This window comes from Salminus brasiliensis, chromosome 4 (assembly GCF_030463535.1).
Source record: "Salminus brasiliensis chromosome 4, fSalBra1.hap2, whole genome shotgun sequence".
In the NCBI taxonomy this organism is placed as follows: domain Eukaryota; kingdom Metazoa; phylum Chordata; class Actinopteri; order Characiformes; family Bryconidae; genus Salminus; species Salminus brasiliensis.
The window spans coordinates 18,758,924-18,772,245 of NC_132881.1; the positions used below are offsets into that span (position 1 = coordinate 18,758,924).

Below are 13,322 nucleotides of genomic sequence, written 5' to 3' on the forward strand. Positions count from 1 at the left end.
AAGTTAACATAGCTAGCTACCATTAACATAACTCTGTAACACAGCTGAGCGATGTAAACACAGGACAAGAAACGAACGATGCAAGCTCGTCTCGCTGGTCTCGCTAGCTAGCTGAGTTAGCGCTAGCAAAGTAGCTCTCAACATGCTAACGGCAGCAGTGCAAAGCTAGATAGCTAGCTAGATTTAAGGTTATAGCAAACTGTTATGATGCTAACCTCGATCTGCACGTTTTAAACCCTAAAAAACGTCCGTTGTCCAAACAAATCACTCAATCAGCTAAATCACAGTGCTTCAGAAACCCCAGACAGAAATGACAGGACGAGACACGGGAGGGTTTGAGTTCACTGTTAAAACAGGATCAACGATTTAATGCTGGAAAGCACTCACCGTGCGAAAAATTGCCCTTTTCGTTTTTACAGTATCCGCAACGGTAGCCATCGTCTCCCCCAAAATATTCCACTATACTGTACGTGCTTCCAGCAGTAGCCATCTCCTATGATACAGTGCTCGTGTTGCTTGTGAGAGCTAAGAGCTGAAGAAAATCTACCGGCAGGGAAGAGAGAGGGCTCTTACTCCAACTACAGGCATGACCCCGTAAACTGTCAGGCTGACACTCGGTCCTTAAAGACAGTTCATAACCTGAAACACATTAAACTGAAAATACCACAGAAAATTACTGAGCAATTGAGCCTCTTCTTCTATGAATCTCTCACATATATCGAGGTCAAAGCAGCTCAAAGCAGAATTATGAGTTTTGCACACAAAAGGGTATTAAATTACGTCCAGTAATACATCGTATTGACAAAAGTGTTGGGACACCTGCTCAATCGTTAATATTAAAGAGTTTATCCAGCTTTTGTTGGAGTAAATGTCTCTTCCATCCAGGGAAGGCTTTCTACTAGATTTTGGAGCACTGAGGTCTGAAGCCAATAGGTTCATGTTTATCTGCTCCAGAGAATCCAAATCTATTGCCATTGCCAAGCTGTGTGTACATTTGCTGGTGCCACTGAAAGTGTCTGAATGCATTCATTAGAAGGGGCGTCCACAAACATTGTGTATTTGAAAAGTTCCACTCATAGGTATGCAATTCATCATTTCATATCTAAATGCTTGACCTCACCTGATCCAGGGTTGCTGCAGAATTTGTAAAAATAAAAATCAGTACTAAAACATACAAGACAGAATCAATAATACATTTCTCATCACCCAATAAAGTACACAGTCTCAGAAACAGCACGAATAAGTGTGTTTTACAGGGAAACTGATCTAGAGAGAACTTCCCCTCTTCTGGACTTCCCTATCTACTGCTCTGATTTATACCTTGCCCAGGCTTTCAGTGTATTTGCCATCTCTAGCCCTTTGTCTTGACCACAGAACCACAGTCAGGTGGATATTTTGGCACTGAGCTCCTTCTTATTATTATTTATCTGCCAGATTTTTGCCAGAGTACCTTATTCTGTAGTTTTTGAGATAGAAACCAACTCCACTCCAGATTGTTCAGTCTGATGCAATTCGGGCATGTGTCCAGATTTTTGATCAGCTTGTTTTCCCCCCCCAATAGGAATGAATAGGGTGCAAAAATGTGTGCACTCCTTAAATGTCACAATGGTACAAATACACTAGTAACACTCAACCAACCAAATGGGGTACCACAGCAACCACTTGGCAACCGCTCGAGACATGAAAGCAACCATATGGGATACCATAGCAACTGCACAGCAACCACTAAATAAGACCAACTGAAATATCATAGCAATCACTGTAGCATTATCCAGCAAGCACTTAGCAACCACCCCAGATACCACAGTAACCACTTAGCAAAACCATTGTAACCAATTGGAAACCACTTGGGATACCTGCATTATTAGATTCTTCTAATAGTAAATTATGTTTGAGTGAAATATGTTTTAGCTTTGCGACAAAGCTATTTTAGGATTTTTATATGTGATCCGGTCACCTCTGGCAATACTGTACACTCACCAAGCACTATTAGGGACACTCTACTAATACTGGGTAGGCATAAATCCCACAAGATGTTGGAAACGTTCCCTTAAATTTTAGGTCCATGTTGTATTAAGTTATTCCTGCAGATATTTAAGTGCACTTTCATGCTGTCACTCCCCCATTCACAACGGGAAAAGCTAGTGATAAACATTTTTTTCGGTCTATGAAATCTGTGACAATTGTTCTTTGTGACATGGTGCATTAGCAATAAATCAATCAATCAATCAATCAATCAAGTCAACCCTTATTATCCTGCTGGAGCCATTAGAAGATGGGTAAATGGAGGCTATGAAGGGAGGCATTCAATAGGCTCTGGCATTCAAGTGACGATTGATTGAATACTACCATCTATGTGCCTCAGCAGAACTTGAGATTCATCAGACCAGGCCATGTTTTATCAGTGTTCAGCTCTCTGGTTTTGCTGAGTGTAAGCCCAAGTAACTGTAGGCTTTTAGGCAGCTTGAACCAGTCTGGTCATTCTCTGTTATGCTTTCTCATTAACAAAGCATTTCGGTTCACAGAACTGCCACTCATTGGACGTTTTTCCATTCTGAGTAAGCTTTAGTGTATCCCAGGAGATCATCAGTTATGTAAATATTCAACTAAGCCTGTCTGCCAGCAACAATCATGTCACGCTCAAACTCAATGGGATTTTTCCCCTATCTGATGGTTGATGTGAACATTATCAGCATCATTTTATGCATTTCACTGCTACCAGATGATTGACTGGTTAGATAAACTCATGATTAAATAGGAGTGCAGGTCTGCCTAATAAAGTCCTAGTAGCATCATGAGTTACATTTTGTCCTTAGAACAGAAAGAGACTTCCTGGCATGCTTTTGTAAACATCTCAAACTTTGTGTGGACTATCCAAACAAGAAGGCCACTACCTCTGTCAGGGATAAGGGAGGTGGAAATGTACTTCATATTAAATTGATCTTATGTTGACAACATGGGCATGGCTTTTCTTATAAAAAGGCCTCATAGCCTTTAGTCATTACACAGCCATTCAGAAACATCAGACCTGAATCCATGACATTAATTCTCTATGGCACAATGGATCCATTACCATGTATATCAGTTGGCAGCAGACATAAAGGGTAACAAATGACTCATGAGATCATATTGCTTTTGTCCATTGCTCAGGGCTCCAGGTTTTGTGATCCGTTACACCTTATACACTTTGCACGACGGCCGTAGATATACAGTATGTGCATCTGCAAAAGGAACTGCCATAAATACCAGCTTTGTGAAGAGACATACATGCATACTTGCTAATAGTATTCCTTGGTTATTTTAAAGTTGTAATTCTTCTTCCTATAAGCAGTCGACACTGTTGAGAAGTTATTCTGCCGTTTTAGGGATCAACACATCAATACACAAACTTTTAAGTGGAACTATAAAACAACATTAAGCATTAACTTTACAACACAATACGTGATGTTTCTCCTATTCTCTTATCTTTCCCTGAGCGTTTCCTCTGAACTCCTTAACTCTGTGAAATACCCAGTAATGTTTGTAGACATCACTGTGGATGTGACCTGACATTGCGCGTCATGGATAGTAGGTGGACACCAGTGTTGCAGTAGAAACCCGCATCTCTTCTTTCACTTACCGTAGGAAACCTTTCCCCACCCATCGCCACAGTAGCCACAGCGATATCCATTCTTAACGCCCTTTATCTCCACAATGGAGTACATCCTCTGAGAGCAGAGGACGCACACAGCAACTCAGAGAAAGCTTTCAGGGTTGTAGTCGGATTGAGCCATGAAGCTAGTGCTAGCTAGCTAGAGCTAAAACTCATCTCAGACTCAAGCTCTACTGCCATGCGAACTAGAATCCCCCACATTCTATAGACACAAGGCGATTATTAAGGCGTGTACTTTCAGTTATGTTCGTTATAATTAGCAAAAATAAAATACACTCATTTATTAGAGGACGGTAAAGAATGAAGTGGGACAGCGCTAGCATGGACTTGTCGTTTGTAAACAATACACGGACTTCTGGGAAATCCTGTTTAAGGGCCTCTACCAGGGAAGCACTTTCTACATTACCTTGTAATTTCAGCACACCTTCCTTATTATTAATAACAACATTTTTTATTTCACAAGAAAAACAAAGACTCCAAAGATCTCGTGAGTCGTTCTTTAAAAACACAGTTAAACGAATGTAGCTACATTTGATCTTTATTTAACAAGAGGAGGTAATATAATAAAAATAAATAAAGCTAAACAGAAAATGTCTACTTTGTAAAGTGCTTTTAAATGCAGTTTTATGAGGAAAGGTTAGAACACCCTGGTATTTATGACCACTTAAAGTGTCTAAAATTAGCATCAGGGGCAGCACATCAGCTGCAGATGTTTAGAGCATTGTTAGATAGGATTTTAAAGGAGCTTTCATTACTGCTGAAGTGAGCGGTATCACCATGGTGGGAACCAAAACTCTGAGATCTTGCTGCATATGGGTGATTTCAAATATCAGATATCTAAAAACAATTATGAATGAGCCATTCCAAATTCCAAAATAATTTTCAAGTTAACTGCCAATATGCCAGGTAAGACCATCCTAGTTTAGACCGTCCAAGTTTAACGCAAGAGCAGACACCAATATGCATACGTTTTCAATGATGCCAAAATATTATTACAGAACCTACATGTAGCTCATGTAGCTGTCAAGAGCAATAGCAAACCAATATAAATGGTATGATGTTTAAATAAGACAGGCTCCTTCACAGTCCTCTCTAATGATATTCTAGCATTTTCAGCTGATCTGGCATAGTAATAAGGGGTGTCCTAACTTTTTCCTTAGAAGAAAATGGCATTTCTATTAATTATGGTAAGACATATCAGCAGGTTTATTTATTTCGCACACATGGGAATTTTTTCTTGTAGCCCCAACAAGCAGACACATCATCAGAGACATACAGTATATATGTTTAGTGTGTATCACAGAAGACACACACATGTAATACAAAGACATCCACAAACAATGTGAAGCCAGTGGGTGTTTGCAAAATCCATGTGTAAATTGTTGATTTGTTAATTGGTCTGGACATTTTTTTACTGAAGCAACAGGCTATATAAAGTATATCAATCAATGTGACCCAAAAATACATCAATAGTTTTTAGATACATAAGCCTTGTAGCTCTTCATCACAGTGGATTCTTCCTGAGACACACTGGGTCTGGAGCCTATTCAGACTTATTAGTCAGTAGGCAGGAAAACCTGCTGGTAATGTATCAGGGAACTCAGGTCCTAAAGGCGGATTCCTGGATTCCTGCAAAGTTCTGTGCTTTTTCTGCTCAGACACACCTTATTCAACTCAGCAGTTAATTAAAAGCATTAGTCTCTGTGTGAGCAGGGAAATCTGCAAATTGTACTGGACCCTGGCGCTCGGTTAATCACCCCTGCTCTGGACAGGGTGCTAGTCCATTGACGGATCAGTGCAAAACTAAAGTCGCAAACTCCCGACACCAAATATTTTAAACAGGGGTCCTAAGGGGAATGTTATGAATTTGTTTTGTGCAATATTCCTTTATGACATTTTTTCAAGATTTAAAACAAAAATCTTTGCTAAATACATATTTAATATTTAAAAAACTAAAATATTAAATGGTTGATAATTTCATCCATTTGAAATACTTTATTACATAACTTATTTATTACTTGTTTATATGTAGTCACATTGTTACTGTGGAATAACAGCTCCTTTGGTCTTAATCTAAGGCCTTCTAAAGTGCTCAGTATGAATCTTAAAAATGAACGATTAACTTTGTTTAGCTTGGTGATGCACCTGGAGCATTTAACTCAGAAAAATCATTTACATTTACATTTACATTTACGGCATTTAGCAGACGCTCTTATCCAGAGCGACTTACAAAGTGCTTTGCTATTTACCCAAGAAAACCTCAGCTAGTTAGAATAGACTAATAATACAAAAGATACCTCCAAGCTTAGACATTGCTAAACACAATACAATAAGGCGACCATAGAACTATTCGTCCAAGTACTCTCTGAAGAGGTGGGTCTTCAGTCTGCGTTTGAAGACAGCGAGCGACTCGGCCGTTCGGACATCCAGGGGCAGCTCGTTCCACCACTTTGGTGCCAGGACAGAAAAAAGCCTGGACGCTTGTCTTCCGCGGATTTTGAGGGATGGTGGGTCGAGCCGAGCCGTACTTGAAGCTCGAAGGGCTCTTGGTGCGGATCGGCTTTTGACCATTGCCATTAGATACGGAGGGGCTGGTCCGTTCTTGGCTTTGTAGGCCAGCGTCAGGGTTTTGAATCTGTCAGCCAGTGGAGAGAATGCAGCAGTGGAGTGACATGGCTAAATTTTGGGACATTGAAGACGACCCGTGCCGCTGCATTCTGGATGAGTTGCAGGGGCCTGATGGTGCGCAGAGGGAGACCAGCCAGAAGAGAGTTGCAGTAGTCAAGTCTGGAAGTGACGAGAGACTGAACAAGCACCTGGGTGGCCTCTTTAGAGAGGAAGGGTCGAATTCTCCGGATGTTGTACAGAAGAAATCTGCAGGACCGAGTTACGTTTGCAACATGACTTGAGAACGATAACTGATCATCCATCACTACACCAAGGCTGCGGGCTTCAGTAGAGGGAGTGACCAGTGAGTTCTCGAAGGTGATGGCAAGATCGTTTCTTGGTCCAGCAGTTCCCGGGATGTACAGCAGCTCCGTCTTGCTGGGGTTGAGTTTGAGGTGGTGAGCCGCCATCCAAGACGAGACGTCGGCGAGGCATGCTGAGATACGGGCAGAAACCTGTGTGTCAGACGGTGGGAAAGAGAGCATGAGTTGAGTGTCGTCGGCGTAACAGTGGTAAGAGAATCCATGGGAGGATATCACTTTGCCAAGAGAGTGAGTGTACAGTGAGAAAAGAAGAGGACCAAGAACTGAGCCTTGTGGAACGCCAGTGGAGAGACTACAAGGAGCGGACGTGTCGCCCTGCCACGTTACCTGGTATGAGCGTCCCTGCAGGTATGATGCGAACCATTGCCATGCAGAGCCGGTAATTCCAAGACCGGCAAGGATAGACAGGAGGATCTTGTGGTCCACTGTGTCAAAAGCTGCGGAGAGGTCAAGAAGGATCAGAACCGAGGACAGTCTGGCAGCTTTAGCTGCATGGAGCTTCTCTGCAACTGCAATGAGAGCAGTTTCAGTAGAGTGTGCAGCTTTGAAGCCAGACTGGTGGGGGTCCTGAAGATTGTTCAGAGTGAGAAAGAGAGACAGTTGGTTGTAGACGGAACGTTCGAGAATCTTTGAGAGGAAAGAGAGAAGAGAGATAGGTCTGTAGTTGCCGATGTCCAAGCTGTCCAGAGTTGGTTTCTTTAGGATAGGCACGACTCTGGCAGACTTGAAGGCCGATGGTACCTGACCTGACGACAAAGAGCTGTTTATGATAGAGGAGATGAAGGGGAGGAGGTTTGGAGCGATTGTTTGGAACAGAGGGGATGGAATAGGGTCTAGTGGACAGGTGGTAGGATTATTGGAGGTGAGAAGATGTAGGAGGTCATCTGTGGAAAGAGGAGAGAAGCAAGTCAGAGAAGAGGGAGGAGGAGGGCAGTGTCTAGAGAGGGGGGTAGAGGCAGGGGGGAAGGATCGGCGGATCTTGTCAACCTTTTCTTCAAAGAAGGAGACAAAATCATCTGCAGACAGGGTAGTGGGAGGTGGGGGAGTAGGAGGGTTGAGGAGAGAGGAGAAGATGGTGAATAGTTTGCGTGGGTCAGATGCAGAGGATTCCAATTTCCCCCTGTAGTAAGATGCTTTGGTGGCAGCAACTTCCGTTCTAAACCTGGAGAGAAGAGACTGATAGGAGTGGAGGTCGGAGTCGTGTTGTGACTTCCGCCACTTCCTTTCAGCCAGTCTTAGCTCTCTACGGTTGTTGCGGAGAACATCTGACAGCCACGGGGAAGGTGGAGAAGAATTTGCTGACCTAGGGGAGAAAGGGCAGAGAAGGTCGACAGAGGTGGAGATAGAAGAGAGGAGAGTGTCTGTAGCAGTTTCAAGTGGGAGAGAGGAGAAAGATTCAAGATGGGGAAGAGTGGTCAGGACAGTAGAGGCAAGAGCTGAGGGGGAAACAGAGTGAAGATTGCGGTGAAGAGTGGAAGAACTTGCAGAAGTGGTAGTTGAAGGAGCAGAGAGGGGGAGTGAGAAGGAGAGAAAGTGGTGATCAGAGAAGTCCAAAGGAGTCACAGCCACATCCAGAGCAGGGACAGGTCTGCTGAAGATCAGGTCCAGAGTGTTCCCTGCTCTGTGTTGGTGCAGACTGGTTGAACGCGAGATCAAAAGAGGATAGGATTGGGAGAAGGCATGAAGACTGGAGTTTCTCTGATGGAAGGTTGAAGTCGCCGAGTAGAATATGTGGGGTGTCAACAGGGAGTCCACTCAAGAGAACATCCAGTTCATCAATGAAACTGCCCAAAGGACCAGGAGGACGATAGAGAACGATGATGTGAAGTCTAGTGGGAGAAGAGACAGTAACAGCATGGTATTCAAAAGAGGAAATGTCGAGATTAGAAAAAGAGAGCGGGGTGAAGCGCCACAGAGGAGAGAGAAGTAAACCGGTGCCGCCGCCCCTGCCAGTCCTTCGTGGAGAGTGGGAAAAGGCAAAGGCAGACGACAAGGCAGCTGGAGTTGCAGAGTTGTCCGGGGTGATCCACGTCTCAGTCAGTGCCAGGAAGTTTAGAGACCGAGCAGAAGCAAAAGCTGAGATGAAATCTGCCTTCTGCACTGCAGACTGGCAATTCCACAGTCCCCCAGTTACCATCACATTGGTATTAGAACAAGGTGGGTAAATGAGGTTACCGGAATTGCGGCGTCTGCATCGGTATCTGCACCTCCGGCTGCTGTCAGAGGTGAGGACAGGAATTGCAAAGCACATCTTCAAGTACAACAGAATAGAGTTGAGTAAAAAAGTTGTCGCAGCAGATATTCTAGCTAGGAGTCATGACGTCTAACAAACCGCTAGGTTTGGAGGCTCTTGGCTCCTCCTCTGCAATTCACACTTCTAGCTGGCCTGAAACTACACCTGAATCAGCACCTCAATCAACTAGTGAGCACCAAGCTTCTATGTTAACCTTAAGACAAGAGTGTTAGCAGAATCTAGTTAGAAGTATATTTAAAACCAGCCTACCTTACAAGCTAAAGATGACCCCAAGTAAAAAAGCAAGCACACACACCGACTGGAACCTAAATTTATACATATAACCGTAATGCTTCCATAATTTATAATGCTTCAGAATGAAGCAAATGAATTTGGTAATTGTTTATGTGCAGATGGAAGTAGCCACCAGGGGGCAACACGGGTCGCATGGTAACTGTATTCGACGCCCCCACTGGCTGACTGCGTCAACATCGCCTCAGCACCACCAGTCCGGGCCGTCAAACTCCAGCTTTCAGCGAGCCCCATGTAACTTTTAGCCCAGGCGCTTTATTTATTTCTTTTTATTTCTTACTTATATTAATGTCAGGTCAGGGACGGGAGTGAGCGAACGATATAACGTCAGGTCCTTGTCCACCGTGTGAACAGGCACTGAACACCTTTCATCTTCCAGACGTTAGAGGACACATCGCAGGCGAACTGAGCAGCGGGATTACTGGAATTCCCGATTCATTCTCTGGGGCGATCCAGCTTTTGGCTGCCTAGCTGAAAGCTAACGCGTTGGACACTACAGTCAGGTAAGTTACCCGGCTTAGATAGCTGTGATTTTTTCCCCCCCCGGTTTGTTTGAGCAGCACTCTTACCCGCATTGGTCTTAATGGCCGTGATTGGTGTTCATGACCTACCTGGAGACCTAGCTAGCTAGATAAATGTTTTGGTCTACGTTTTTTTTCTCGTGGCTACCGAGTTCACAAAAGCATATTGTTAGCTAGCTAGCACGCTAGGCTAGTAGCTTGCTAGCTAACTATCACACTTGTTAGTCGACCGACTGTCAGTCAACGCTCCCTAGGTATAGCTAGCTAGCTAGTTTAGCTCGGTTTTGCAGGACGGGGACTATGTTAGTCACATAAACTGGGGTTGTCAATAGGCCGTATGTCTGAACTGAGTACAGTTTAATACAATCACACTGATGCCATTGTTGAGCTGAGCTGATGGACGGGGGCTGGTATCTGAATAATGACTGTCCCACAGCTGTCGCCCGTCATATGGCTACAACTTGAAGTCTAAATGAACCCAAAGCCCTGTGTGTTCTTGGCTCCACACAGGTAGAATGCAGTATTTAGTTAGTTAGCTATAGCGAACTTCTTTTACGGTAACCTTCTTAATGCAGCACGTAGTCTGTGCTGTGTGGATGAGCAGCTGCCTAGCCCATCTAAACATGTAGTTAGAGGCGGCACTGGTCAGTTTAGGAACTGCCATTCTGTCCAACTTCACAAACCTTAAACATGAACAGGGTGATCAGTGTTACTGGTAGAACTAGTAAATCTGACAGGCCAGTCACAGACAGAAACCCACTGCTGATGTGCTAACTAATCTACAGATTAGTCTCCGTCCTTGGTTAAAGTCATCATCGAGAGTATCCTAAGAGATTACCGCGCCTTACTCTGCTGACACACACACTGTACTGTAGCCCACTGCGCATGCGCTCTAAAGAGGTTAGCCAGTGTACAGCCACAAGTATTTCATACAGACGTCTATGTTAGTGATGTGTAGCTATCCATTATTGCAGGCGTAATTATCAGTTAGCAGTCTAATGTGTCTTCATAGGGATTTATTCACAAGATTGGAGAGTAACTTCCACTGCTTTCGTGCAGTCGGTCAGAGCTCACACAGGTTGGTTCTTTAAGGCCTGGGTTTTATATTTGTATGCTGCTGCTTGTTGGTTACTGTGTTGTGCTCTGCTGGTATGTGTGTAAAGGGGCTGTATATAAACTCACTTTTTAAGTGCATGTGCAAATACATTTGGGTGTTTGCCTTTTAACCCACAAGAAAGTGAAGTTAAACATCCCTGTAAGGTTTTGCGGGCTGCGCAGGAGAGAAAGCCTTCACAAAGGGGTGGGCAGTGACACACAATATTCTTTTCTAAGCATATTGCAGGACATTGTCAATGCTGAAAGAAAATATTTGAATATGAATATTTCATTACAAACAGTGTAGTAAGTCTGGTTTAATTGGATTAAGAGCAGCAGATGTCAAATAAAATCCACTGTACTAAGTATGGGGCAGTATTTGAAAAGTAATTTTTAAAAATCTGACCGACTGCTGCGTTTTGGCTGTTTCCAGACTGCAGGCAAATCAAGTTCGTTTCTCAAATCAGATCTGATGAGGTGACTGTTGAGGCACCGTTATTTACTAGTGATTAGATTGTTTATTAGATCATTTGCATGTCCAGACATCAAAAGAAACACAAACTCTTCTTGGATCCCTGCTCTGCCGTCACTCAGTATTCCGCGTGGCCGTTGTTTGACGCGTTGCAAGTGATGGAAAATGGCACGTTGAAATCCGATCTGAGCGGCCAGACTGAGACGCATTTGTACAAATGTGCTTGTAATCGTATTTCAGACCACCTCCAGATGTGGCTTTTTAAAATCTGGATACAGTAATAGATCTGGATATGCCACAAATCAATTTGGGCTGCCAATCTGAAAATATCCTTTGTTATTGATCATGTGTATGATGATAAATATTACATGTTGTGAAATTGTCTTTAAATTTCGTGATGTAATATTTGTACTGTATCGCCGCCGCCCCCCCACTACAAATGTTTTAAAATTTGGCTCCCCTTTCAATATGAAACACTGTCTGTAAAATTCTAGGAATGGTTTCAACTATCCTAAAGACAAAAAAAAAAACAAAAAAAAACATACACACTCACCTGTAGTCTGCTGTATTCTGTCTTGCTTCGTCTATTCAGAGCTTAAATATGCGTGCGTAAGTATATGTGTGTAAATGTGCAAGTGAAAGAGAGATGAAGTGAACTCAAGGTGAAGTAAATGTTAGCTAGCTAGTGTAAACAGGGTTAAATAAGAAAAACATAGATGTACAGTCTACGAATTCATGTAGCCAGGGAGAGGAGTCATGCAAGGTGGACGAGCAGTGGCTCATTATCATTTAGGTTTGTTAAGAGATAGCCTTGATATTTGCTTCGAAAGTCGCTCAACAGCGTTGCCAGGCAGACACATAAGAGTTGTCCATGTTTTATGCTTAGGGTTTATTTATTTCTGTGGCGGTTCTAAGAGAGTAAGAAATGCACATGTCTAATATTCAAGTGGTGAAGTGATGGACAGTTTCATCCCGTGTGCTTAAGCCAGAATGTCACTGTACAGTTTGTAGCGACAGCTGTCCACTGAAGCCCAGGCTGTTTGTGTTGTATGTTGTCTTTGAGTGCATTATTGACCTCCAGTAGGGCGTCATCTTTTGATACAAAAGGGTATTTTACGCTGTTTAAAAAAAAAAGTGGTTAATGTGTTCAGCCTAAACAAAAAGCATTCTTCTTTTTTCTTGCTCGATACTACATTAAGTCAGTTCTTTAGGTTGAACGGGTGAACCACTTTTTACAGTGACTAACGGTTCTTAAGTAATGACCATTTGAATGTGTAATGCATGGTTATTTAAAGAACCCTATAGAATGGTTATGTATAGCACAAGAGTTTTACTGGTTTTACATGTCAAAGAACTTGTCGTTTTGGTATTTCGTGGGTTGTTCACTTAAAGCATTTATAATATAGCAATCAGTAGTCATGGTTACTGATGGGACATTTTAGACTGTAGATGAGAAGTTCCCTTCACCATAGCTTATTAGCTTGGTAATGTGTTCTTTTTATCAGCAGCACAAAGAAAAAAAAACCTGTTTGTTTCATTTCTTGTTTCCTTTGTTCAACTTCATACCTGAAAATGTACTTCTGCTTACAAGTTTTTTTGGGGTTTTTTTTTTTTAACTTAATGTGCTTTCCTTAATTTTTGGTTAAAGGGAACTGTGTCTCTGCAGAAGTTAACATGTTCGGAAAGCTGCACGTAAGATGAGGAGAGACTCTGTGACACATTGATAAGCTTAAGCCTAATAATCGGGTGTAAGTTCTGTTCAGAATGTAACAGGTATGTTTATGTTCCATTGGTATTCTGTCTTTTTTTATGCAGTGTGATTCAACAAAGGCCTTTTTTTACAAACAGGAGTGCCGGTACGGACCCTGTAGGCCAATTGCGGTTTCTTTTTCCATTGCGTTTCGTTCTTTAGTCTTTTTAGCTCCAACTACAAGACTAATGTAGCTAGCTAACTTACTGCAGCCGTACTTCATCTGTTAACATTGTGTAATCTGCATGCATAAATCACACTTGTCCCAAACCACACCAAAGAGGCCATTTTATAGAT

General features: G+C 42.7%; 2 protein-coding genes across 12 annotated transcripts in view; one reads left to right on the forward strand and one right to left on the reverse strand.

Moving 5' to 3' along the window:
* LOC140554459 (arginyl-tRNA--protein transferase 1) overlaps window positions 1–13,322 on the reverse strand; it is a 320,650-nt gene that overhangs the window by 145,537 nt on the left and 161,791 nt on the right. For 4 of the 8 annotated variants that reach the window (XM_072677498.1, XM_072677497.1, XM_072677491.1 and 1 more), the window contains exon 1: window positions 388–538. The exons of 2 other annotated variants lie outside the window; for them this stretch is intronic. In XM_072677498.1, the coding sequence (XP_072533599.1) occupies window positions 388–490 (103 nt within the window). In that variant the 5' untranslated portion in view covers window positions 491–538. Of the gene's footprint in view, window positions 1–387; window positions 539–3,619; window positions 3,983–9,145; window positions 9,210–13,322 lie in introns of those variants that run through there. 2 more of the 8 variants (XM_072677495.1, XM_072677492.1) reach the window with 2 other exon arrangements.
* tmem63ba (transmembrane protein 63Ba) overlaps window positions 9,350–13,322 on the forward strand; it is a 35,761-nt gene continuing 31,788 nt past the window's right edge. For 3 of the 4 annotated variants that reach the window (XM_072677481.1, XM_072677484.1, XM_072677485.1), the window contains exon 1: window positions 9,350–9,690. The gene's annotated coding sequence lies outside the window, so the exon portion shown is untranslated. Of the gene's footprint in view, window positions 9,691–10,708; window positions 10,787–13,322 lie in introns of those variants that run through there. The other variant, XM_072677483.1, reaches the window with a different exon arrangement.